The following is a 27,820-nucleotide window of genomic DNA, read 5'->3' on the forward strand; positions in this document are numbered from 1 at the left end:
CCAGGAAATGCTATTAATCGCAATCTCCTATTCCCTGATAACATTATTTAATTGAGGTTGTATTGAGCTATACCATTACTAAAAGCAACAAACACAAAAGTGTGCTTTCTCTCTCTCTCTCTTTCTCACTCTGTCTCCCTCCCCCTCTTGCACTTGTACATGCCCTATTTCTTTCACTCTTGTCCTCAAATGCAGGACTCCATTTAAAAGGAAATTATTGGGGGAAATAACAGGGGACAGAGGGGGTAATTCAGTCCTTGGCTGACCTTACCTAGCCTATCGTTTCCACCAAGTACAGAAACACGACAATTTCTATGTGAACTATAGTTGTAAAAATACAATGTGATTAAGAATATTATTGTCACAGTCTATCAAAGAGCCACAGTATGTGATTTTGCTCCACACTATCTATTTTTAAGCTATAAAATCAATTGCAACCCTTCTCAGTTTTTCAAGGTGTTCTTTCTTTCTTCATTGACTATGAAGAGACATTTTAATAAATTTTAATGTTTTCCACCCAGGTAGAATGTAGAACTTAAAATATTTCTTCTAATTCTGGCTATGCTAACTCAACCTTGGAAATATGAATGGTTTCTTCAATGTATTTCTGAAAAAATCAACAATATGATTACTGAGTTATTAAATTGCCAGGACTTTGGCAATATTAAAATATCTCTGCCTCTGTCTCTCTCTGTCTCTCTCTCTCCTTGCTTCAGTTTGCTACTCAAAATAAATACTCAAAGATTATTTACTATAATTATCCAATTGAATTATATAATTTTATTTCTGAAAATAAAATGTTAGGTGAAATTTATATATATATATATATATCTTACCTAAAATTATTTTTTGTACATCTATAAAATGAATTTTTAACATACATGTGGTAAAAATTCATTTTCTTTATATATATACATGTGTTTATGAAGAAATCTAGACAAATATACAACATATAGGTCTTGGTAGTCTTTGGGCAGTTAGAATTCTTTCTTATCCATTTAAATTTTTTTTCTTATCCATTTAAAATGGCTTCACGTAATGAGCAGATACTGATGTTGTAACTAAAAAAATGTATTAAACTAAAATTAGTCTTTCATGGATGGAATTCAGCATGGTGAAAATAGTGGTGATAAAACAGATTGCTATGCTGAAAGTCTCATGAAACTCTTTTTCATTACATGCTAACTCATTAAACTCAGGAAAGCTGAGGAAAACCAGAAGAACTGTACTCTGATGCAGGCAGGACTGCCAGCTGTGCCATAATAGGTTATCTTTCACATCCATCAAAAATCGATTGATCATTTGCTCCTTGATTAGGGTGGTTCTTCCAGTGGGACTCCAACTCCATTAGTTTTCCCTTTTTCCTAATTCTGAGGCATGAAACTTTATAGGAGATTTTGATTCCATGCCCAATCCTACATCTCACCTTACAGCCTCTTTGTTGGTAATGACCTTGCTTTCATCATGCTTTGCCATGCCAGTCAGCCCATTCTCATCCTAAAGTGCCCAAAGAAACATAAACTCCTAACAGGTCTTCTGTTTCTCTGCTCTCCTTTCTTCCATTCATTTCACACATGCCCACCCAATTTATCCTTTTAAATTGTTACTTTAAATATATGACTCATATGCTGAAATCTCTTTAGGGAGTCTCTCTGACATGAGAAGAAAACCCACACCCTTTAGCCTAGAATTCAAAGCTCTTGGACAGCTTTAGCTGCTCCAAGTCACCTAGTACAGCCTCTGCTAAACCAGAATAGCCCACTGAATAAACGGCCTTGAACTTCAACACTATCGAGTGTTGGCTCTTCCTGTTTCTTCTGCCTGGAATCACTTACCTTGCGGTTTCTACCAGTCTGACTCCTATAAGGCCAAGTTTAGATTCCACACTTCAGATGCTCTTGGCCCACTCAACCCCTAAGATAACTCCCCCTTTGCTAAAGTCGTGTCCTACCAACTCGGTTGGGAGGTACTTTATGCTACTTGACTTTTTTAGTGAACATGGATGCTTCCTCCCAGCTAAATGGTAACTGCCTTAAGACTGAGGGTTATATTTTATCTTTGGTATTTTAAAATTATCTAGAACTATGCCTCTTCAGGAATCCCTTAAGAAGTGCCACACAGTAAGTACTTTTTAATTAACTGAAACTTAAACCATCACGTTTTCTAAGCATTTTGGAAAACATGCAAAAGTGTAACACTCCCCATTTTTCTTTTTAGTAAGTGTTCAAAGATAAGTAAGTAATATTTGAGTTAACCATTATGAAAACCACAAAAGTAAGTTTACCTTTTGCTCAACTTCCTGTTTCTGAAAATGTCCTTTTCTCATTGAGTATGTTTAGCTAGAGCATTTAAAAAGTTTGTCCAAAACACACAATCATGGCTTGCCTTTAGCAGAAAGAATGTGTGTTCCTGCTTCTCTTTGTAAATAATTGAATTTGCCTCTGCAGTTCAAGAAGATCACGATTTCTTTTTGTGTGTGAAACTGACTTGCTTCTGTTTTCTTCTTATATGCAGCAGACTGTAAGGCAGAAGAAACCCTGTGCAATTGGGATATGGTGAGTAGGGAAGATAATAGAAGAGATTGACATGACTTCCACAGAAGAGTTATTTTTAAGTATAGAGAATGCCTGTCTATCCCCATGCTGAAAGAGCCTTTAGAAAATATTACCAGGATTGAAAGGCGGTGGGGGCAATTCCCATCACCTGGGATAGCCGTGCCAGTCAGCGGAGTGTTGCTGCCACCTGCTGCATGCAAAAAGCCATGGAGGGGCTGTCGCCTGGGTCTTGAAGCTACAGGACACCCGATGTGAAAGCATTCAGTTAATATTCTGTGGCCACGCATCTGAAATTGTTATACTCTCAGAATCTGGGTGGGTCCCAAAGCAAAATTAGCTAAATCTGATGGCTTCAGGCCATAGAAGTTTCTAGATATAAGAATCATGAACTAAGCCCTAGCCACTAAATGCATGGCTCAGGTAGCCCAACCCCAATAAGAGGCAAGAACTCTGCTGAAAGTAAGACTGTAGCACTGGAAAATAAACAACCATTTCCATGTTTCTGAGTTTAGGGACTTTTTTGGAACAATTACTTCACTTTAATACAATAAGAGATAGGAGAAGTCTAAATACTCCAAAGAGGGTATTGTTCTTAGAGAATTCAATAAATGTAGATTTGTATTGGTTTCTACTTAGGTAAATTCCTCTTAATATGAAAAATGGAATGAGATCATAGAATCCCTTCTCTAGGCTTGTAATGTGTCCCGATGTAATAGGGATGCCAACGTGCAAATCAGGATCTTCGTAGTGCATCTCCAGGACTGTTTCTGCTGCTATGCTTCATAACTTTGATTTACTAGAATTTCCAGGGGCAATGGGAAGAGATGTAGCTACCCAGAGCAGTTATGTCTCTTCTTGCCCTTCTATCAAGGACTTTGAGTTCCCCAGCCTTCCCTGGAAAATCACTGTCAGCACTACCTGACTCAATATCCCCAGTGACCTGAAACTCACGGGAAGTTGGGAAGGGACGATAATAAAGGTTTGGGGAGCACTGGACTAGGCAAGCAGTAACTACCTCTTCTAAATTCTGCAAGAAATCATTAGCTGAGGAATACTGAATAAGTATGGCAATTACCATGGCAAGTATTTGCGGTGGTGGTATAGGGGGTGGTCTGGACATCCAGGAAGACAGTAGCTATTATTTCTTTACATGACAATCTCTCTTCTCCCATCTAAATTTAATCTCCTGAATGGCGAAAGCATTTCCTTGTGTCTTAGCATCGTCCGTATTCCCCACAAGTCCTTGCATGGAGAGATTGGTGTATAGATGATAACAACCTGAACAAAATTATCTCCACTTCACCTGAAAAGAATTCCCATCTCAGGATTACAATTGGCCTTTTCATTTGTCTTTGGTCTTGCTAGGTGGTACCTATATCCTAGTAATGAGATTAGGGTCACAGTATATTTTAATCATTCATACGGTATGTATGAAGACACACATGTTTATTTGTAGTTATTCTTTGTCCATCAAACTTACTGTAGTCCTCAGCCTAATGCTTGTTTTTTTAATGTTGGAGGGTGATGACAGCCTATTTTATCTCAGGCTGAAAAACCAATACAATTAAATCAATCAGAGAATCATAACAGGGAATAATCATCATGTTCTTCTATGAATAGCCAGACATTTTTACCAAGGGGTCACTTTCCTGAAACTTGTTTGCAGTTCTCTGTAAATAGAAGTAACTAGGCAGATGTTATAAGCCTAATAGCTCACTGAGGTGGGAATTCTCTGCCTTTGGATTCTGATTGTTACTGCCTTGCTTTGGCTTAGGCATGGATAAGCTCTTCCGTGGTGAGCAAAAATGGCCTCCAGCCAACCTGGTGGGAGACTTCCCTAACTGACTTCCAACCTTCCCAGACGAAGGGTAGAAAAGTAGCCGTCACTCCTCCACTCCCAGGAAATGTGCATTTCCCTGCAAGAGGAGAGACAATAACATTTGGTTTGATAGCTGACACTATTCCCTGTTACTTTTCAGATTTTATTAAAATTAAACCTGTTAATTCTTTGTTCTTTCACCCCAGGGCAATTCTGGAAAGAAAACATATCTTAAGATTGAACAGAAAAATTATTATGAAAGACACCAAGCTCACATTTGTTAAATGACTTTGTGCTTGGGAAAGAAATGTATAAAAAGCACATTGCCAACTGCTCTGCGTGATATCCTTTGTTTGGATTTTAGACGCAGCTTGACTGACACAGAGATCCTGAATAAGAGACTCTTTGGATACTGAAAAGTCTTTTAAAGAAGGTGATATACAGATTTCAGAGAACAATTTCAACCTTGTTCTATTGAAGGTTATACTCAGTCCTGAACCACATTACTTTCCTGTCTACATTTCATTTCCTGGGGGCTTGCCAAGTGATAAACAGACCCAGGCGTGTGTGGTAGATTTGGGTTTTTTTAGCACGAAGTGGGTGGCTGGGGTTTGCTTGAAAACATCAATTGACTTTGTGATCATTACGGAAATGCTGGTGTAAGGTGTTCAGAAGACAATGGAGAAAAAATGGAAATACTGTGCTGTCTATTACATCATCCAGATACATTTCGTCAAGGGTAAGACTTCCAGTTGTCCCTTCTTGTCGGATGGGCCTCTTTAGGGGCGGATGGGGCCTCTGTTCATTTAAAATGCCTTGTGACTGCTGCTGAAATTGATCACCAAAGGACAAATCATTACTAAGGGTTTCAGTTATGTATTTCAGTGGCAGGTATAGGAGAGATGCTAGAATCTAGAAATGATTACTAATGCACACTGAAAATAAGAAGGGAATGGGTCGTTTGTGCCACTGCTCTAAGGCATTTTCACCCATTTCCTTTCTAACAGGATCTCTGGAGTAATTGGGAAATTGTGTTTCTTGGAAATGAAATGCTCTCCAAATGGTAGTCAAAACAACTGCAGAAAAATTAAAAATCACAAAGCCATCAACGCTCAGAGACCCTTGCTTCACTTTTTTCTCTCTCAAGTACTCTTTTTCTTTTGGATATAACAAGTATTTCTCCTCCAAATACTAAGGTCTTTGGGAGTTGAATGCACGTTGAATTTTAATGAGGCATGTGTAGGTAGGAACCTGGGAGACAAAGTGGAATCCTTATGACAGTAGGAACAAGAGCCTAATGGGCCTATTTAAAAATAGAAGGAAGCAGGATTAGTTCTGTATTCCACAGTATGAGAGTATTATCGTAAGCCTGAGTATCTGAAGAATTAACTGTGCTTTTCAGATATAGCTATGAAAATATTAAGGAGAATTTCTAAATCAAAGGAGATTTGGAATATAATGCTGTAGATAGGATCAGAGCCATATTTTCAGGCAAAAGATAGCTCACAACAAGTTACATTAAACTGTACTAACCTCTGCCTACCAAACTTTTGCACCCGTAGAAGTATGATAATTCCCATTTGTCAACTACTTTTACTTTTAAGAGCCTTGTTTCTTCTCAGTTGCTTGTCGTCTTTTTATCTTTTCCTTTTGTGAGCTTCAGTGGTACTTGTCACAATAATGTATATCATTTCTGTAGCAGGATTCCATGTTAATTCTAAAACTGAGGCCAACACTATTGAAGGCATGTAACAGTCTCAATGCTTACCACAGACTGCTGATAGGAAAGAGACTCTACTTATGTCTAGTATTTCAGACCATCGATTAGAGGTGATACTAAGTGGAGCCTCTACCTAAGGTTAGATGAGGTCCTTTCAATCCTTATATATTGAAAGTGAAATTTCTTACTCTAATCAACTGAATTTGGGAGGCAGTTTGGGGGTTATGTGGAAGGAAAATAAAATAAAATAAAATAAGTAATAAAGTTTAAAATAATAAACATGACATAGGTAATAGTTAACATTAAGTATAGGTTACTTAGAAGTTATACGTAGGCTAAGAAATTTAAGTAGCCTCTCCCAGCATTGCTAGCAAGTTGCAGCTGCGAGCTTACCTCAACCTTCCAAGCTTATTGCCTGCCTCCAGACCCCCACGTATTTCTGTAACTCCTGTTTTACCTCACCTCAGCTCTGTCCAGCTTTAAGGTTGACGGGTCAAGATAGTTTTCTCAGAATTGTCATGAGTTAAATAATTTACTATCTTTGACTGAAACCTGTATCCTGCCTTGTTTTCCCGCCTCAAATGACATATAAACAAGCCTGCTTTCTCTGTCAGAGTCAGCAGCCATTTTGGGCATGAGTCTGCTGTGGGCCTGGATGCCCAAAGTTCTTTTTGGTCTCCAAAGGTCTCTTTGTCTTCCTTGGCTGGAGTTTTACTGTGACAGTTATGAGGGTTATAGAAAGACACAAACTCTCGGTAACTGAATTCATTCTTTTACTGGAGGTGTGACATTTTTGTTTTGTTTTGTTTTTTGTTTTTTGAGATGGAGTCTTGCTCAGTTGCCAGGCTGGAGTGCAGTGGCATAATCTTGGCTCACTGCAACCTCCGCCTCCCAGGTTCAAGCGATTCTCCTGCCTCAGCCTCCCCAGTAGCTGGGACTACAGGCATGTGCCACCACGCCCAGCTAATTTTTGTATTTTTAGTAGAGACAGGGTTTCGCCACGTTGGCCAGGATGGTCTGGTTCTCTTGACCTCGTGCTCTGCCCGCCTTGGCCTCCCAAAGTGCTGGAATTACGGATGTGAGCCACTGCACCAGGCCTGGAGGTGTGACTTTGAGCATACCCCTTTTCATCTGTCTGTGCCCCAGTTTCTTCCTTGATACTAAAGGGTTAACAACATCACTTACAGCGTGTGAGGGGGATTAAACAAGATAACATATGAAAGGCCCTTGTAAACATGTATTTTTCAAATAAATTGCTATACACATATCTTTTATTTTTGCAGTTTCAGAAAGCATCGTGTGTATTATATTCAGCTGTTGTTTTATAACCCAAAAAGCCAATTATATTAAACGTAAGAAGAATTGTCATACTAAGTTTGCTGGTGTGCTTCCATTTTCAAATAGGCTTGATTTTATTCACAGGTAGTTAGAAACCTTCAATTATGTTTTGGTCAGACCAACACAAGGATAAATATTTAGAAGTCAGTAATTTCCTCTAGCTTCTCTACGTAAATGCCTCCTCATTTATATTGTCTCATGCGTCTCTATCTGAGTCAGAGATAAGCTCTACTCTACTCCTAAAGTAGTCAGGGAAAAATTTCCTCAGTTGCTCCCCTCACCTTACTGAAGTGACTAGGGTTTTTAATTAAGAATCATTCTATGTGAATTATTTAAACTCACGGCTCATGTTCTTCCTTTTCAGGAGTTTGGGGAAAATCATTCAACACAGAAGAAAACATTTATGCTACACTTGGCTCTGATGTCAACCTGACCTGCCAAACACAGGCGATAGGCTTCTTGGTGCAGATGCAATGGTCCAAGGTCACCGATAAGGCAGACCTGATTGCTCTTTATCATCCCCAATATGGCTTCCACTGTGCCTATGGGAGTCCCTGTGAGTCACTGGTGACCTTCACAGAAACTCCTGAGAATGGATCAAAATGGACTCTGCACTTAAGGAATATGTCTTCTTCAGTCAGTGGAAGGTACGAGTGTATGCTTACTCTGTATCCAGAGGGCATGCAGACTAAAATCTACAACCTTCTCATTCAGACACACGGTAAGCATAACTGGAAGAGGGATGGAAGCACGTGCTTTCACTCAGCTCTCTTCTCATTCAACAAATGTACCTTGTAAGAAAAGCAGGGTTAGGCATGGTGCTCAGCATACAAAGGCTGAGCAGAAAGAGCTACTGTCTGATAAGGGAGAAAGGAAGTGACCACAGCATTTAAGCAAATAAGTGTAAACTTGCAGCAGTGATAAGCATCAATAATAAAGACTGTAACAGTCTTGTGAAGGAGCACATCACAGAGGCCATTGAAATTGTCCTTGAGTAATTAACACCATAGCTTAAGTCTAAAGAATGAATAGACATTAACACAATTTAGGGGGTGGGGCTGAGGCAGAGTGGAATTGTGAGTAATCCCAGAGAGAGAAAAGAGCTTGCATGAAGCTCTGTGGAGTGTTTGAAGAAATGGGAAAACGCCAATGGGACAGCAGTACAGCGATTAAAGGATAAGGCAGGTAAGGACCAGATCATGTTGGACCTGGTCAGATTCCCTTTTAAAAGGTTTCTATTTTGATCTTAGAACCATGAGAAGACATAGAAGTATTTCCAACAAAAGTATGGCATGACATTTATAGGCTGATTGTATTTGTGTTGTTAAAAAAAAAATCATACTGACTTTCCTGTGAAAATGAGGTGAAGATGGACAAGAAGGAGCAGGTAGAGACAACTCAGGAGACCATTTCAGTAGCCCAGAAAAGAGAGAGTGGTAGTTCGGGTAGATACAGAAGGAAAGTGGCAAATTTTGTGCACTGCGCATAAAACGGATATGATCATAGAGTGAATATAAGATAAGGGCAGTATGAGTGAAGGAGAGAAAGAAGTTGAAGGTGACAACTGGGTGTCTGGCATGCACACCTGACTGGTGGTGCTACTCACTGTGAGGGAAGGTTTGTGGGTGAATTTATGAAAGTGGTTCTGGGTATACAACATTTAGTCTAGGGCAGGTAAAGGGGCAAAGGAGGCTGCTCGTCATGCAGCATTCACACCAACATAGTTTGGAGGCCTGCATTTAGAAGTGGGAATCCTAGATTTAAGTTCTAGCTCCTTTCTGAATAGAAATAAATTTGACTTGGGGCCTATCGTGTAAATTCTCTGAGCCTATTTGGAAAATGATTATAATAATGCCTGCTCTAAATTACCTGGCCCTAAAGTAAATGATTTTCATTTCTGCTAATGGAAGACAATGAAAGTGAAAGCCAACAAATGCAAAATGCACTGGCAGTGGACTGGTTCTGACTCAGGGCAAAGTGACCTGGTAATATAACAACAACAACAACAAAAAACTCGTGAAGATCATATTAAAGGGGACAGAGAGCTGCCCAGAACAAGCAACAGATACGGATTTATTACCTCCTCTCCATGTCTTATAACTTACTTACTCTAAAAATATGCTGTTGGAACAGTCCACCTTTAGGCCAAGGTCCTATCAACTACTATCTTACAATGCCCAATTCCCTTGCTGTTTTCCAGAAAACACACTACACACACACTTCAGTTCAATGAAGGCTGGAGTGGGGTGGGATTGAAGTAAAGAGAAATGGAAGACCTACATAGAACACTGTTTAGCTACACATACTTTGATTCAGGTAGCCTGTGTTTGAACATTGGCTCTATCACTTACTATATGTTTCATCATTCCCAAGTTGTTTCAAGTTTCTTACATAAAAAATATGGGTAATTGTAGTACTTTCTTTATAGGTATCACTAGCTTGATGATTAAATGAGATAATCTGTGTAATGCACTTAAATGTATAGTTCCTGCTAAAGGATAAGAGTTTGGTAAATGGTAGTTTTCAGTTAAGAGTAGTGATAATTATATTGAGCAAATTCTGTTTCTCAGTTCTGATTAAATATGAGCCCTGCTCCTTCTCTTTATATATTGACCTCATTTGGAACCCAGTAAGACATTTGCCATGTAATATTAGCAGAAGTACACATTGACCTTGGCTTCACACATAGATTTTTTGGTACATTCTGCCTGAACCAGTAAACAATACTGTTGCCTTACTGAGGACTTAGTGTTTCCTTCATTGAGACTTGGCAACATGGATTGATGTACCTTTTATAGGAAATAGAATATGTGATGCCACAAAATGAAGACAGCAATGGAGAACAGATAGTATATTATCCAGAAAGGAGAATGGTGTTGCCTTTAAACAAAATGAATTTCTTAAAATAAAGAGAACCAAAGGAGGTAAGCTTGTAGCTACTAAAAACTGCAGATCACTGGAGAGGCAGACACCATATCTATACTTTTTGTGGTTGGAAAATTTCCAGTCTTCTGATCGTAACTTTGCTGCTGTCATCTGAATCAGATGAAAAGCAACGGCCTCAGTGTTAGAGAAATGGTTCTGGTATTGTGTTTTTGGGTACAAAGGGAGTAAAATAGAAAAGAGCAAAACAGAAGGGGGAAACAAATCCTTCACCACAGAGTGACCAAAAATGTTAGCCTGGTATGGAGCTACAGAGTAGGCAGCTGACTAAAAGCAGGCAGTTGCCATCTGAGAGCTCTGTCAAGTTCACAACCAATAGCATATTTCCTTTTTACCCTTTACTCTTTCGATCTTCTCTTGCTGCTTCTCCTCTCACTTGTACAGTTTTCCTCTTAGGCCCCTGTGCAATCTTTAAGTTTACAAGCTAGTTGGGTAAGCAAAACACACCTGAAGTGCAAACACTTATGTAGTACATAAACAAATGCAAATTGAAGTGGTGCATAAGAACCTAATTTGAAAATGCTGAGGGACTTGAGGTATTTGGGTTGATCATCTCTTCCTGTTTCTTTTCTGTTGCCATTTGAATCATTCTCTCATGTCTGCTCACTACACAGTGTGTGTCTAAATCCTGTTCCCATGTTCCCCAAGGGCCTAGCTGTGAAAGGATTCTGTTCTTTTTTCACAATATTTTGTCTCTGTGTGTGTCTTAGTGCTCTGAGGCTGTGGGCAAGAGTGGAAATATAATAAGCAGTGTGGGGTTTGCCTCTTTTCTGCTTTCACTTGAGAGGGTTTCCTCCTAGGTTAGGAGCTTTTGAGTCACTCCAAGAAATGCAGTTCTCTGAGTTAAGCCTTGGATTGTCATAATCTAGATTTCATTCATTTTAATGCTACTGGATCCCATAATGCTTCAGACTGTAAGATTTTGGTGCATTTTAAAATTTATAGTTATTAAGATCAGTTATAAGAGTATAACATGGTTTTAATTTACTAGTTCACAGTAAATGCCTTGGTGGGCTGTTAATGTTATTGGAAGCAGTAGTAGCAGTGAGAGTGGTTGAAGAAGTTATGGTCCTGGAAGTTGTAGTAATAGTAGCAATAAAATGTTGATCCTATACTGTTGATAAGCTTGGTCTAAAGCATGTTATTATCCTGTCTAGTTTGTATTGAACCTGAATGCTGGCTCTTCTTAAATTCCTGTATTTAGTTTTTATCTAACAAGTGTTTTGGGGTGCTTACAGTGCTGGGCACCAGGCACAGAGTAGGCATATATGCATAACTGTGCCTTCATGAATCACAATGTTCAATAGGAAGAAGTTGACATTCATCAAATAAGCAAACAAATACCAAATTGCAACAGTGAGAAGTGCTCCAGAAGTGAGGAAGTAGACAGTGTATGAGAGGGTATAATAGGAAAATCAGAAAAGACTTTCTTTCCTTTCCTCTTTCCTTTTCTTTGTCCTTTCCTTTCCCCCTTCCTTTCATTTCCCCCTCTGCTCCCCTACCCTCTCTTCCCCTCCCCTCCCCTCTCCTTTCCTTTCCTTTGGAAGTGCTGCTTCAACTGGAGTTAACCAAGGGAACACAGAGCTTTATAAAGAACAGGACATGCAAAGGCTCTATGGTGAAAGGAAGTTCCAGCAACTGGGTAGGCAGGGGAGATTTTGAAAGGTATTATGGCTCGAGCAGAGGGATTACAGGTGAGACAGTTGAAGATAAGATTAGAAAGACTGATTAGTCCAATTAAGGAGTTTTGTCTTCATCCTAAGAGCTGTGGGAACTAATTGAAAGGTGGTTGTTTTGTTTGATTTTTTTTGTTTTGCATTTCAAAAATGCATCTTTGTGGCTCAAGTGTAGAGAATGAATTGAAGAAGGCAGAGAGGACAGTGTGGATCAGTTAGAAGACAACAGCAGAAAGCTACATGAGAGATGCTGGTGCCATTAAGTACAGTGGCAATGAACTAGAAAGAGAGGAATGTTTAGATTAGAAACTTGTGTAGGATATTCTCCCCAAAGGATCAGTGGTGGATTGCTTATGTGAAGGGAGGAATAAAAAGCAGTGTCAAGGATGATGCTTTAATTTCTAATATGTAACACAGAAAAAATAGGGGAACATTGTATTGGGGAACACAGGAATATGATCAGATCATGCAGAAATTATTTTGCATTTCATTTTGTACATGTTGAGTTAGGCATGAAGTTGTGACATACAGAAGATGTTAGGTAAATATCTGGATATTCAATTTCTGATCTAGGAGAGAAGTTTAAGCTGAAGATACAGACTGGTGAGTCATCTGAGTGTAAGTGCTAACTAAAGTTCTGGGAGTGAAAGAAATCATCTAGGAAGAGAAAATCAAACAAGAAAAGCCATGTGGCACATCAGCAGAGTCCATGGTGACAGATGGAGAAAGATGAGTCTTCAAAGGGTAATGAAGAGCAATTAAAGAGGCACAAGTAAAATCAGGAGTGAACTGGGTCACAAAAATCTAGAGACATATTACATTAAAGGAATAGCCATCAATCATAAAGCTTCTAAGAAGATAAAATAGTTATTCAATGGTATATTAAAACATGAAATTTTTCATTACCTAACAGGAACTGTTTGGTGGCATTATGGAATGGAAGTCAGGCTGGAGGGAGAAGAGGAATGAGTGGGAGGCAAGGAAATGGAGACAGCACATTGATATGACTTTCAAGAAATCTGCCAGTAGTAACAGGAAGAGTAGAGGTGTTCAAATGCGGGATTCTGTTGATATTGCAGTAGAGATGGTGATGGCGGTTTCAATTAATAAAAGACACTTGACTGTGCTTCAAAGTTAATGGGCACGATCTAGTTAAAAAAGAGTAGTTAAATACACAGTATGGAGGATAAAATAATAAACCAAGGTTTCTAAGAAAATGGGGACAATGATACTCACAACACAAGTAGGACTACCCTGATACTGAAAAAAAAACAACAACAAAAAAAACAGGTTTTGTTTTCTTTTTTTATTGTAACAGGAGGGAGGGAAAATAAGATGAGTGCATATAATGAGGGAGGTGCTGTCTCTATTTCTCTAAAATAGAAACAAAACCATCTTCAGCTAGAGAGAGGAAGGAAGCTTCAGAAAAGAAGATTGAGAAAGGTTTGAAAGAGCTGCTATGGATAGAAGTGAAATGAATTCACTAACTAAACACATTTGGATTTTTGGTCTGTGTTGAACATCCATTTGGGTATGGTATGAAATGGCAGTGAAAACAATTTGCAAGGCCTTCTCCAGCAGTGACTGGCTGCTTGAGTCTGGCATTAAAAATACATAGTGCCACATTTGGATTCCCTTTTAGATTGTTGCCAAAAGATAAAAAAGGGCAAAGGATTTGGGGTATAAGCAAAAACATTATTGACATAATGCACTATAGAACTTTAGCTTGATAATAAGAGACACAAAGAAAAAATAAAGCTGACGGTTTGGAAAAAAGTAGTGTGATTAACTCATTAAAAGAGCTAATGAGGTTGGAGAACAGTTGAAATGGGACTAGCTGCACAAGCTGGAAGAATAGATGTTTGTAGGTTTGAATTTGTGATTTTATAGATAGAGCAATTTTACATGATAACAAGATCCAAGATGTGATTGTGAGAGTAGATGGCTAAAATGAAGTGGAGACAATTAATGAAGATGACAGCAGGGAAGAACTGAGAGTCCAGGTATTGGAGAAGTCATCTGCATGGTCACTGAAAGCACCTAGGTTATGTCAGGTTTGGAGCTGCAAAAGATTGCAATCTACATAATAACAGTTTCAAAGATAATGGATTGTGATTGGGAGATCAGAGCAGAAGTTAACAAACTTTTTCTCTGAAGGGTCATGCTGTGCTTTGAATATTTGTCTCCTCCAATATCATTTTGAAATTTAATTGTCATTGTAACAGTATTAAGAGATGAGACCTTCTTTTTCTTCAAATTTTAAGTTCAGAGGTATCTGAGCAGGATGTGCAGGTTTGTTACATAGGTAAATGTGTGCCATGGTGGTTTGCTGCACAGATCATCCCATCACCTAAGTATTAAGCCCACCATCCATTAGCTATTCTTCCTGATGCTCTCCTTCACCCCACGACATCCTCTGATAGGCCCCAGTGTGTGTTGTTCCCCCTCATGGGTCAGAATGATTTGTAACAGAATGATTTATATTCCTTTGGGCATATAACCAGAAATGGAATTGCTGGGTCAAATGGTATTTCTGCCTCTAGGTCTTTGAGGAATGGCCATACTGTCTTCCACAATGGTTGAACTAATTTACACTCTCACCAACAGTGTAAAAGCATTCCTTTTTCTCAGCAACCTCACCAGCATCTGTTCTTTCTTGACTTTTTAATAACAGCCATTCTGAGTGGTGTGAGACGGTATCTCATTGTGGTTTCAATTTGCATTTCTCTAATGATCAGTAATGTTAAGCTTTTTTTCATGTTTGTTGGTTGCATACGTGTCTTCTTCTGAGAAGTGTTGATTCATGTCCTGTGGCCACTTTTTAATAGGGTTGTTTCTTTTCTTATAAATTTGTTTAAGTTACTTTGTAGACTCTGGATATTAGACCCCGGACCCTTTAAGAGGTGATTAGGCCATAAGGGCTCCACTCTCCTGGATAAGATTTGTGGCAATATAAAAATGTGTGTTTAGCCCCCTCTTGTCTCTCTGTGGCTCTTCTGCTCTTTTGCCATGTGGGGAGCAGCATTCCTCCCTGCGAGGATGCAGCATTCAAAGTGCCATCTTGAAAGAGAACACTCGCCTCTAACCAGACACCAAACCTGCCAATGTTTTGATCTTGGACTTTCCAGCCTCGAGAACTGAGATAAATAAATAAATATGTTTTAAAATAAGTTATCTAATCTCAGATATTCTTTTGCAGCATCACAAAACAGACTGAAATATTCCAGATATTAAATATTTTAGGCTTTGTGGTCCATAAAGTCTCTATCATAACCACTCCACTCTGCCACTGTAGCATAAAAAGTATCACAGAGAATATGTAAATGAATGGGCCTGACTATGTTCTAATTCAACTTTATTTACAAAAACAGGCAACAAGCCAGATTTGGCCTACAGGCCAAGTTTTATGTCCTCTGAGTTAGAGAATAATAGCAGTGGATCAAGGAAGAAAAGGATTGTTTTGTTTTTCTTAGAATGTGTTATGTATAATTGACAATACTGGAGACGGTTTTAGGTGATTCATGAAACAATGCTGAAAGCTTTAATTGTAGAAAACTCTAAACAATATACAAAAATCACATGGAATAATTATGAAAAGTATATAGAATAAGCTCCTACATACTGAACATACAACTTCAGCAATTATCAACTCATAGCCAATGTCTCTTTTATTTAAACACTTATCAACTGCTGCCTTCCAAGATTACTTTGGAGAAAATGCAAGACATCTTGTTTATTTTAGTATGAATCTTTAAAAGATAAAGATGTTGTTTTTTAAAAAAAGACATAATCCACCACCAAAACTAAAAAAAAAATAGTATTTAATATTATTCAATATCCCATCAGCCTCATAATATTATATTTTGGGTTTTTTTAAATTAGGATGCAGATAAACTAGATATATTTTGATTATTTGGAAATTCCCTTTTAATCTGAAAGCTGTATTACATTTGTTATTTTTCCTTTGCCGTATATTTGTTGAATAAATTTGATGATTTGTCGAGCCTGGATTTTGCTCTTATAGTCCCATAGTATCTCTATGTTTTCACCTTATAGTCAGCCTTATAGACTCTAAGTTATCTTACATTCTTGATAGAGACTTGATCACATTACGGTTTTCTTTTTTGTTTTTTGGCAAGACTACATGATAGATGACGTATAGTTACATCAGAGGCACATAATTCTGTTACATGACGTTAAGAGTCACTGATGAGCATTCCCTGCATGCATTAAATCATTATGATTTGCCAGCTAGTGATATTCTATCATTCCTTAATTTATTAGCTTAAGTATCTTTATAAAGAGAAACTTCCTGTCATCAACTTATTACTTATTTGATTTATAGTTTGTATAAGAAAAGCAGACTAGATACTTGATTCTTTCCCTTTAATCATGAGTTTTCAAATGAGTTGGTTCACTTGTATTTTTAGAAAGTGACCCATAAGTATTTTATGTTAAGTATCATTAATTCATATGAACTTAAACATACTGGTGAATTTCAATTCATTATGGTTATTATTCTTATTCTACTGAAAATGTCCCATATATAAAACCTATTAGTCCTGTGTTATATAAGTTGCAAATATTTTCCCAGTTTGTCATTTATTCTTACTTTCTTATATTATTTGCAATGCAGCATATTTCTTATTTTTATGAAATAAAATCTATTACTCTTTTCCCTTATTGGTCCTGATTTTAAGCTTTTGGTCAAGAAAAGTTTCTTCATTTCCAAATTACATAAGAATTCACTCATAATTTCTGATACTTGCATGCTTTCTTTTATGAGCATTTAAATTTGTAATGTTAGTTTTCTGGAGCAAAATAAAAACACCTAAATCCACATTTTTATATATCTCTAATGCCTTCTTCTATATTTTCTACTTTTTTCCCCCTTCTGTGATTGAGTTAGGTATTGACCTGTTTTCCAATCATGAACTCTATCTCTATGATGTCCAATAAGTTTTTACCCCATCATATTAGTTCTTAATTTCTGATATTGTATTTGTAAGTTTTTGACCACATTTGATAGATTTTTAACTTTTGATACATTTGTCCACCTTTTGATCTACTTCCTCCCTTTCTTCTCTGTTTTCTTGAGTATGTGAAAAAGAGTTATTTTAAATCTTTGTTGGATAACTCTAAAGTCAGAAGCATTTGTGTGTCTGTTCTTATGTCTATTTTTCTCTTATTTTCTTTTTTGCAACTTGCTCCACCATATCTCCTCTAAACCACTTTGTATTATTATTTTAAATATACTGCATCTATATGAAACTATAAAGTGCACATATATAATAATATATGTATTAAACTCAACAGTTCAGTGTTAAATTAAGGATTTAAAGCAGCAGTACCCAACTTTTTGACACTAGGGACCAGCATGGAAGACAGCTTCCACAGACTGAGGTGGAGGGGGATGGTTTGGGGATGATTCAAGTGTATTACATTTATTGTGCACTTTATATTATTGTTACATTGTAATATATAATGAAATAATTTTTCAACTCACCATAATGTAGAATCAGTGGGAGCCCTGAGCTTGTCTTCCTGCAACTAGATGGTCCCGTCTGGGGGTGATGGTAAACAGCAACAGATCATCAGGCACTAAATTCTTATAAGGAGCACACAACCCAGATCCCTCACATGTGCAATTCACAGTAGAGTTCACATTCCTATGAAAATCTAAGGCAGCCATTGATTTGATAGGACACAGATCTCAGGTGGTAATGTGAGTGACAGGGAGTACCTGTAAATGTGGAGGAAGCTTTGCTTACTCACACACTGCTCACCTCCTGCTGTGTGGCCTGGTTCCTTAATAGGCCACAGACCAGTACCAGTCCATGGCCCAGGGGTTAAAGACCCCGATTTAAAGAATTTCATGTTCTTTAATGAAATTAAGAGAAGAGAAAAGAAAAATAAATGTATGTATGGTTTTTATTTACTCACATATAAAGACTACACATATAATTCTTCATATTTACTCATGTATTTACCATTTTTTGTGGTCTTTATTTTACCCCATGATTTGGAGTTACTGTTTGTTGTCATTTCTTTTCAGCCTGAAGAACTTTAGGATTTCATGTAAGAGAAATCTACTTGCAATGAATTCTTTCAGATTTTTTCATTTTTAATTTTAAAGGATAATTTCACTGGATATAGAATTCAGAGTGGATTGTTTCTCTTTCTTTTAGCATTTTGAATATATATTTCGACCTCCATTATTTCTGATTAAAATGAGCCACTAGTTATATTATTAGTCTGCTGAATGGGGTGAGCTTTTGTTTTTGTTTGTTTGGTTGGTTGGTTTTTGTCCTTTCAATTCTACTTTTATAATTTATTCTTTCTTTTACTTTCAGAAGTTTGATTATGATGTGTCTACATGGGTGTCTCTTTGAGTTTGCCCTCTTCAAGTTTTGTTAAAGTTCTTGGATACATAGATTAATTTTAAGAAAGTTTTTTAATAATCAGATATGTGAAGATTTTAGCCATTCTTTCTTCAAATATTTGATCCATCCCCCTACTCTTTCACTTCTTTTTCTATTACTCCTGTTTCATGTATGTTAGCATACTTGATACTGTCCTATATGGCTCTGAAGTTGTTTTCATTTCCTTCAATCCTTTTTCTCCCTTAAGGTTAGATAATTTATATTGAACAATGTTCAAATACACTAATTCTTTATTCAGTCATCTCAAATTTGCTATTGAGAACATCTAGTAAATTTTTTATTTTTGTTATTGATATTTCAACTCTAAAATATAAATTTGCTTCATTTTATAGTTTTCTATTTCTCTGTTAACATTTCCTATTTATTGAGTCATTGTCATATTTTGCTTTAATACTTTGAGTAGACTAATAACAGCTTCTTTGAAGTCTCTTAAATTCAACACCCGGGTTCACCCAGATTCAGCTGCGATTACTTTTTTCCTGATTATGGGTCACACATTCCTGTTTCCTCCATGTCTCATAAGTTTTTGTTGAAAACTGGACATTTAAAAAATATATATATATTTTTATAGACAGAGGGTAGAATATATATATATATATATATGTTGCAACTCTATGTTCTGTCTTATTTAGGTTCATTTTGTTTCATTTTAGTAACTTGTCTGTGCTTAAATTGAATGTCTCCTTTGCAGTGCAAGGCCATTGATCTCTCTGCTCAGATTTTTATACTAATAGTTATTTTTAAATTTGGCTCACAAGAAGTTGCCCCTGCATTGGCAAAGCCTCTTTATTGGTCCAGCAATGATTTTGGCAAAAGTTATGCTCAAATACCTTAAACCAATTAGGCTTCCACTCTTTATACATAGATTTATGTGTCCATCAGGGAGTGCATTCAAAGTTGCAGCTAATTATCCAGACTTCCTGGGCTTTTACATTTTGCTACACTCTTTCGAGTCTCCCCCACTCAGTGTGTAGTTTTCTAGTGAGGGTACAATCTATGAAGTCCTTATCTTAGCCATTCCATGACTCTAGTTTCCAGGATCTCCATGCTAAAGGTCCTTCTGGCCTACCACTGTCTTTGTTTTGTGCTGCTCTAACAGAATACCACAGACTGATACTTTAGAAAGGATAGACGTTTATTTACTCACAGTTCTGGAGGTTGAGAACGTCCAAGATCAAGCCATTGACATCTGGTGAGGTCCCGCTTGCTAAATCCTCTGGAGGGGAGCAATGCCACATCCTCACATGGTGGAAGGCAGAAGGGCAAGAAACAAAGGTGAATCAACTCGCCCTTTTATAACGGCATTAATGCCACTCATGAGAGCTCTGCCCTATCACCTCCCAAAGGTTTCACCTCCTAATACTGCCACAATGGCAACCAAATTTCAACATGCATTTTGGAGGGGAGAAGCATTCGAATCATAGCAGCCACTCACTCAAACGGGAATACAAACTCAAACTAACCAAGTTTCAGGTTTTTGGCACCTGCCAAGTTTGCCCCTGTTACAGGAAAAGGTGAAAGGTTTCTACCCCTAGACCTAATTTAAGTCTGCCCATTGTGGAGAAAAAGCTGGTGGTTTTTGCAACCGGCTCCATGTGGCTGAAACTGCATTTCTTAATGACCAAGTTGGAGAAGGGAATGGATGGAGCTGAGGCAAAAAGATTGAAGTCTCTTGCTGTTTTTACTAAAGCTCTAGTGATTTTTCAGTAAGAAATGCTTTGCAATTTAATGACTACCTTTAGTCAATTTCCAAGGTCCTAAAATTGTTGTTGTTGTTTTAAACACATTTCCCCAGTTTTGTACTTGTCTGTTTTTACTGACCTTCTCATGCCCCCATAACCAGAAGTCCCTCATTCCTACACCCCACATTTTGATATTTATATCGTATCTGTATTTAAAAACATATATTCATTACTATTCCCTTCGTTATAACAATTACATGTTCTTAGTGCTAAAGGTAAATAGATAATCAACATTTACCACTAACCTTTATGTAAATGTATCTCCAGTCTGAAATGTATTCTGTTGGAGAATCCTCAGGAAATGCTCATAGCAGCAATATTCTCTGAGTTCTTGCATAACTCTAACATTTTTCTGTAGTCTTTATTTTAAAAAGTTTAATTTTGCTGAATATAAAATTTTTGGCTCACATTTTCTTTCCTGAGTATATTAACTATGTTACTCTATTGTTTTCTGGCATAGGACTGCTATCAAAAAGCTAATAACAATCAGATTTTCTTTCCCCATGTTTGACTTTGCTCGATACTTTTATACAAACACACTTAAAGTTGTCCATTCTGGGTCTATTTTCCAATTTTGCAGTATAATCATTTAATGTGCATTTTCTAGTCATTTTAAATTTTATATTTTTCTTGAATTGTAGTTTTTAATATTTGTTCTGTTCCATTGCTTTCATCTTTTTTCTTGAACGTCTTCTATTGTATATATATTTTTATCTTCTTTTCATATCATTTCCTTTGAATCTCTCTTATTAGTTTTTTCTTTTTTTATAATTACATATTGCTTTATTTATTTCAAAATTTCCCTCATTCTATTTTGAAAATGAACTTTAATGAATTAGCTTTTGTGTTTCTATGTTTCTGGTTTTGTTCTAATTTTGTCTTAATTTCTGGAGTGTTTTTTTTTAAATTATTATTTCTAACCCTTTCTTGAATTTCGTTACCTATGCTTTGAAAGCTTTTTTCTTCCACTGGACTCATTGGGAACTTTCCAAAATTGTGCACAATTTACATCATTTTATTTCTTTTAGCTCATTTTGAATAATTTGGCTATAGTTTTTATTTACTTTGTTGTCATGTCTTGATAATATGCTCTCGTTGTTGTGGGAACGTTATTTTGTTCTCTGCTCTCTTTTTGCTTCTGATATCTTTATAGGTTATTCTATCTCATTCCCTTTCTGTTACTCATGTTTAAGTTAAATGCATTCTTATCACAGAAGAGTGAGCCAGGCTAGGTTTTCTAGAGTGTTCAGTATCCCTAAAGTTACCTCTTCTGTTATTTTAAAGATAAGTATTTTACCATTGTACTTTCTGAGTGTATTTCCTTTGCTTCTATCCCTCACGTTTACCTAAATTGCCTCTTTGATTTCTCTTATTGGACCTGTCCTGTTTTATTGGATTCTATGTCCAGCAGTTTTTAATCCCCGTGACATGCGTCCTGAGCAGTCCTTTCTGCTCCAGCACTGACAACCTTTTTCTTACTTTTCTTGAAGACACTGGTGATTTGGTGTCTGCAAACTCTCTTCTCCATTTCAGCTACTATTCTTGGATTAATCTACCTGTCTTTCCAGTGATTACCTGTTACTAGACAGAGGGAGGTGGTGTGGGTTCTCTAGTTCTCAGATCCATCACAAGCCCAATTGACCTTCCTCTGTTTCTTTCTGCACAGTTGCTGATAACACAGTGGTTCAGTGGATTTTTCCCCACCAATTAAGAGGGATGTGTTATTATTTAGTGTTCTTGTAGATATGGTCTATGTATTTTTAGTTTTGTTACCCTATTTATCTTCTTTGTTTTTATAGAGAGTTTCTGGTATATTCAAAAAGTAATGCGACTTATACTGCCAGCTTCCCAGATTCAGGACAAAGTTTACAAAAATATAATACTTATGTATTTGACTGATGTTTATTAAAATATAACTAACATTTGGATTGCATGGACTTCAGAGATATTCAATATATTTTAAAGAAATATATATATGTAAAACAATTACAATAATTTAAGAATAAAATTAAATAGTAGTAGTGATCATATGCAAATATGGCAAAAAAATATGATAGTAGAGATGGTATACAAACAACTCCATTTGGAAGTGCTGTGATAGCTAAGTGATTTTTTTCTCCTTATGGGACAGGGTTCTTTTTTTCAATTATGGGCTTGGAGTACTATTTGGAAAGAGCAGTGGAGAGCAAAGAAAGCACTGATCCTACCTCCAGAACTTGAGGAATTAGAGTGCAAGAAATGCTGTGGGGATCTGGTTTTAATTAGGAAAAGGAGGAGGAAAGAGTTACCAGTAAAGAAGATAGATGATATTGATAAGAGATTAAAATATAACAAAGATCTAAAGGCTAGATATAAAATTTATAAACTGAGAAACATGCCATTAAAAATGTATACTGTTATATAGCATATATTTATATATAATATTTTTAGACCTAAATTGATGCTTTAATCTTCAGTTTCATTTTCCTTGATCAGATAGACTATAAAACTTCATAACCTAGCCTTTTCTTTTTATTTTGATGGACTAATATATAATATATATAACATACATATGTTATATATATATATGCACACACAATGTTAGTAGCAATAAAAATGTTCATACTCAATGATCCATTAATTATACTTCTGAGAATTTATCTTAAGCAGCTGAATGGTCAGAAGAAAGCTATTAGCATAAGGATGATCCTTGCTATATAGCATGTAATGGTTTAAAATAAAGTAAAAAATCCAAACTGAAAGAGCATAATGATTCAATAATTGGAAATGACTAAATGAATGATGATTAGTATATATGATAAAATGACACAAAGCCCCTATAACTTTAAATCACCAATAGTTGAAGAATCACACAAAACATTTTAAAGTAACAATATACATAACATTCATTGGTAAATAGGATTGCAGGCTATGAGAAAATGTGCATGTATACAAACAAGATTTGAATAGATATAGAAAAAAGAATATAAGATTTTTAGGATATTTGGATGATAAAGTTGCCTTTATTTATAAATTTCTTTTGATGTTATAGTTTAATCACAAATTTTTATGTATGTATATAAAACTTTCCCAATAGGAGAGATTACAAAATGGATATTTATCTTCTATTACCTTAAAAATGAAAATAATGAGCACTGCTTCCTCAAAGTTTCCTTATATATTTTTGTGTAGTTCCTTTGTGGGAGGAATGTTTTTAAGCTCTGAGAAGACTATTAGATATGAAGACTGTAAAAAGATCAGCTTTTTAGGGCAGTGAAACTATTATGTATGATACTATAATGGTGGATACATGTCACTATACATTTGTCCAAACCCATAGAACGTATAAAATTAAGAGTAAACCCTAATATAAACTATGAACTTTGGGAGATAATGATGTGCCAGTGTGGGTTCGTTAATTTTAACAAATATACGGCAGGGGAACAGGATGTCCACAGTTGGGGAGGTTGTGGGGTGGGTAGAGGAAGTAGATACACTGGGAACTTTGTACTTTCTGCTCAATTTTGCTGTGAACCTAAAACTACTCTAAAAAATAAAGTCCAACAAAATAAAAAGACAATTAAGGCTAGGTTATGAAGTTTTACATTCTATCTGATCAAGGAAATGGAACCTGAAGATTAAAGTACTAATTTGGGGCTAAAGCAGAGGAACACACCAAATGAGTTTGATTCTGTTAGGGTCATTTCCTTGTAATTTTTCAGTGTTTAGCAACAATTCTGTGTTCCTCAGTGACTCCGTTTAGCCACTTATACAATGAGGGCTATCGTGGGAGTTGGCCTCTCTGCTTCATAGGTGTACCCTGAGGATAGATGAATCCCTGTACTAAAACTGTTTTTGTCTCTTTGATAAAAAGCACTTTACAAACCAATCAGAGATTTATATATTTTCTACCTTATGTTTTGTTACAGTTACACCAGATGAGTGGAAAAGCAACCATACAATAGAAATAGAGATAAATCAGACTCTGGAAATACCATGCTTTCAAAAGAGCTCCTCAGAAATTTCATCTGAGTTCACCTATGCATGGTTGGTGGTAAGTGTTGCCCTTTTCAGTGAATAACCGCAATGGTCTTTAAACATTAATGAAGTAAAATGAATAAGCAGTAATAATAGGGAAGGAAGCATACAAATGACAGGCAGGCATTATGCCAGTGGTGGGAGGAAGGGTAGGGAAGGAAGGAAAGGACACTCATATTCCTTCTCACAGGCAAGCCTCTGAGTCTATGAATGCAGTGAATTAATTTATAAATTTGCTTCTAAAGATTGATTTTTATTTCTATCTACATACCAAACCACGATTACAGAAAGAACAAAGTGTGATAGTGCCCTAGAAAGGAGCCATAATCAGTAGAAGCCCCTACTCACAAATACTTATTTCACAAGCAACATATGCAGAGCTACAGACTCCCTTTTCCAAAAACCCTCATTACTGCATCCTGGGAAATACCCAACATTGGCTTAGATTGGGAAGCACAGACTCTAATGCTTGTGAAATATAAGCAGCAAATGTATATGAGACAAGCAGGACTTGTATAAGAAACAGTCACTGCCCAGCTCTATGAATGCCACAGGGAGCCACAGGTCTATAGTTGCCATGCCTTCTCATTAAAAAAAAAAAAAAAAGGAGAAATTTGGATTTTTATGAAAAATTTTCCAATTTTAAAAATGATGTGTAAAGCAAAAATAAATACTGGTCTATTATTTTGCTAAGGCACTGTAAGGTATAACCTAGTTATAAATTTTAAAAATTCCACTGAGTGTTCACTTTGGCAGTTATGGTGGGCTGACTATTAAGTTGCTTAACGAGTCCTGTGTGATGACTAAACTCTCCCACTACTTTTCTCTCCTTGAAATACTGCAGAATTCATCTATACAGACCTTCATCTAATTGGATTTATGATTTAATTTGGCCTATCCCTTAACATGACTGCATCATTTATCCACTTTGTCTGCCTTTGTTATTTTATCATTAGTCTACACTATTCTGCCTAATGCATCGGTTTATTTTTAAAATCTAAATTTAATCTTAAAAACTAAAATTGTCTGAGCTTTTTGTCATAACAGATAAACAAAATCAACATGAGGATAATAGTAAATATGAAAGAATTGTGTCATTATAACTTTAATGTTAGTCAATCAAATGGCAGCCAGCTACTAACCAGTGTATATAGTAAACCCCTAAAACTGTTAAAAACAAATGACAACAAAGAGACAAACACAATTATAGAGGTGACCATAAACATGATTTCAAGAATCACATAACAGGGCATTCATTTAGATGATACAAAATATGATTACTGTATGTTAGTTTTTATATTTTTGTCAAAATGAAAACAGGATTTAAAAATTCTTATTAAACTCATGGATCCTTATGAATATAACAGCTGGCACAATTTGGAAAATACTGTGATGCAGATGGTTGATTATTCACATTACAAGCTACCTAGATTTTTGTGGACAGTCTTGGAAACTAGACCCTATATATAAAAACATTTCCTTGGGTTTGTGCCAAACCCAAAATAATTGACTTGTACGAAGAACTTTAAATACAACCTACTGATAATTTTTCACTGTCTAGCTATTTTTCAGATAGTAAGTAATAAAAAGAATTATATTTTAAAATAACTTTCCCAAATGGTTGTAAAACCTACAGTGTCTCTTTGTCATGTGTCACAAAACACGTTTGCCCTTTTATAGGATTTGCTTTCCAAAAAGTAAGGCTTCCTGGACATTATGCCTATCATTAGGATGAGTATAAGTCCATTGTTCTTAACAAACATGATATAACATACTTCTGAGAAAAAAGTTAAGAAGTGAGATAATTTCAGGAAAACAGAAATGTACTATACTAAACCTTTTAGTAATGAAATGCATACCTTGCTTCAATATTTTCCCCCAACGGAGCAGACAGTTCCTATCCCAATTATCACAGATTGACCAACAATGGCAACTGGTTTAATAAAGTTTTACTGTACATACTTCTACTGTAGTGTTCTTATCTTGTCTCATGGGTATGTAATCTGTTTTTCTAAGCAATTGCAAAGCGTTCAGTGTGTGTCTTTTATGTGACTCTGAGCTTCTCCTGGACAAAAAGTTGTATCGCTCATTTTAAAAATCTCTAGCATCTAGTATAGAGTCCAGAACATGGGTACTCATAAATACTTAATAAATACTTGAATTAATTTGTTTCTATTTGTCCTCTTTCCCCACAGTCTTATTCATTGTTCTCATATTAAATTGATGATCACTAAATTCATGCTGTTTGTTTACTGAGTGGCAGCTCATTAAGTCTCAAAGACTTGACGACTGATGAGTCACCGTGTATCAAGTAGCTGCCTTTAAAGAAACTAAGAAGGCCATATAGACATTACCTTTGGATTCTGCCAGGACCTTTAGAGTAAATGAATGCCAGAGAGTGCATGTAAGGTCACACAGTGAGAGGGTGAATCTTAAACATTCACTAGAACCTCAAGCCATGCTGCCACTTTAAAGAATACACCATGATACAGACAACTTGAAGAATCTTTCTAAAGAAACCTTTCTTCAAAGGGAACATGGTGTTGGCAAATGTGCTAATTAAAATCCTATAGTGCATGTCCTTTCAAAATGTCCTGTCATTTACATCTATGCCCCACACTGTTGATGGCTGTAGGATTCGGCCAGTCTCTTAAACCTAATAATGTCCTTAAAAAGTAGATTACATAGGGTGGTTATAGTCTCCCTTAAAGGAGAACAAACTTCCTAAATAAATGGAGAGAACAAACTGCCTGACTGTGCACAACCCACACCCTGGGCTCATGGTTAGAACATCCTACAGCAAGGAGGTAAAGGAGCAGAAAGAAAAAATCCCCACATGCATGCAAGTGCAGAAACCCATGACTACAGTGTCTTTGGGCTGACTCATGCTCATTATAATAGTAAAAAATACACCCATGAGTAGAGATTTAAGATGTTAATGAGACATTCCATGTATCTACCAGCATGTACAACAACAGCACATGCGCATCCAGAGGACCATCCAGAACGTGGTTAATAGCAACACGCCTTCCTACCCCTGCATGAATAATCATATGAAACTCATAAAAGGAGTTTCTCTAGTGTCAGTCAGTATCGTCTCACCTTTGAGTAGCCCTCTGTGATCAGCGGTGAGTGTACTTTTGCTTCGCAGTAAGCTCTCTTACCTCCTTTCACTTTGAACTTGCTCTCAAATTCTTTTGTGCGGTAAAGTTGCTCTCAAATTCTTTTGTGCGGTGAAATCAAAAACAAACTGGTGCCACTGGCAACACTTATGTTAGGGAATAAGCTACAACTCTTAGTATCATAATTGCTACATGTCTGCAAAGGACACAAATATTCCAGCCAATCCGTATTTTTGGTCTTTAATCTCTTTTTAAACGAATAATAATCATCATCATGATAAGTCTATTGTTCTTATAAACATTATATAATCTCTTTAGAAAGAGATTACAACATAAAAGTGATGAAGGTGAGCTCAGGAGAGCAGAAACTTCCTATACTGAACTCTGGGAAGCTTCAAAGGCCTTCTGCCCCAAGTGACTCATGAAACCTTGGAAACAATTTACA

At 36.5% G+C, this 27,820-nt stretch overlaps 1 protein-coding gene across 1 annotated transcript in view; it reads left to right on the plus strand.

Moving 5' to 3' along the window:
- Positions 1–4,882: 4,882 nt before the first annotated feature.
- Positions 4,883–27,820, plus strand: part of CD96 (CD96 molecule) — a 115,313-nt gene continuing 92,375 nt past the window's right edge. The window contains exons 1-3 of the mRNA XM_011932761.1: positions 4,883–5,113; positions 7,797–8,153; positions 24,145–24,269. Of these exons, the coding sequence (XP_011788151.1) occupies positions 5,053–5,113; positions 7,797–8,153; positions 24,145–24,269 (543 nt within the window). The 5' untranslated portion in view covers positions 4,883–5,052. The remainder of the gene's footprint in view (positions 5,114–7,796; positions 8,154–24,144; positions 24,270–27,820) is intronic.

The sequence above is a fragment of the Colobus angolensis genome, unplaced genomic scaffold (assembly GCF_000951035.1).
Source record: "Colobus angolensis palliatus isolate OR3802 unplaced genomic scaffold, Cang.pa_1.0 Scaffold98, whole genome shotgun sequence".
Lineage (NCBI taxonomy): Eukaryota > Metazoa > Chordata > Mammalia > Primates > Cercopithecidae > Colobus > Colobus angolensis.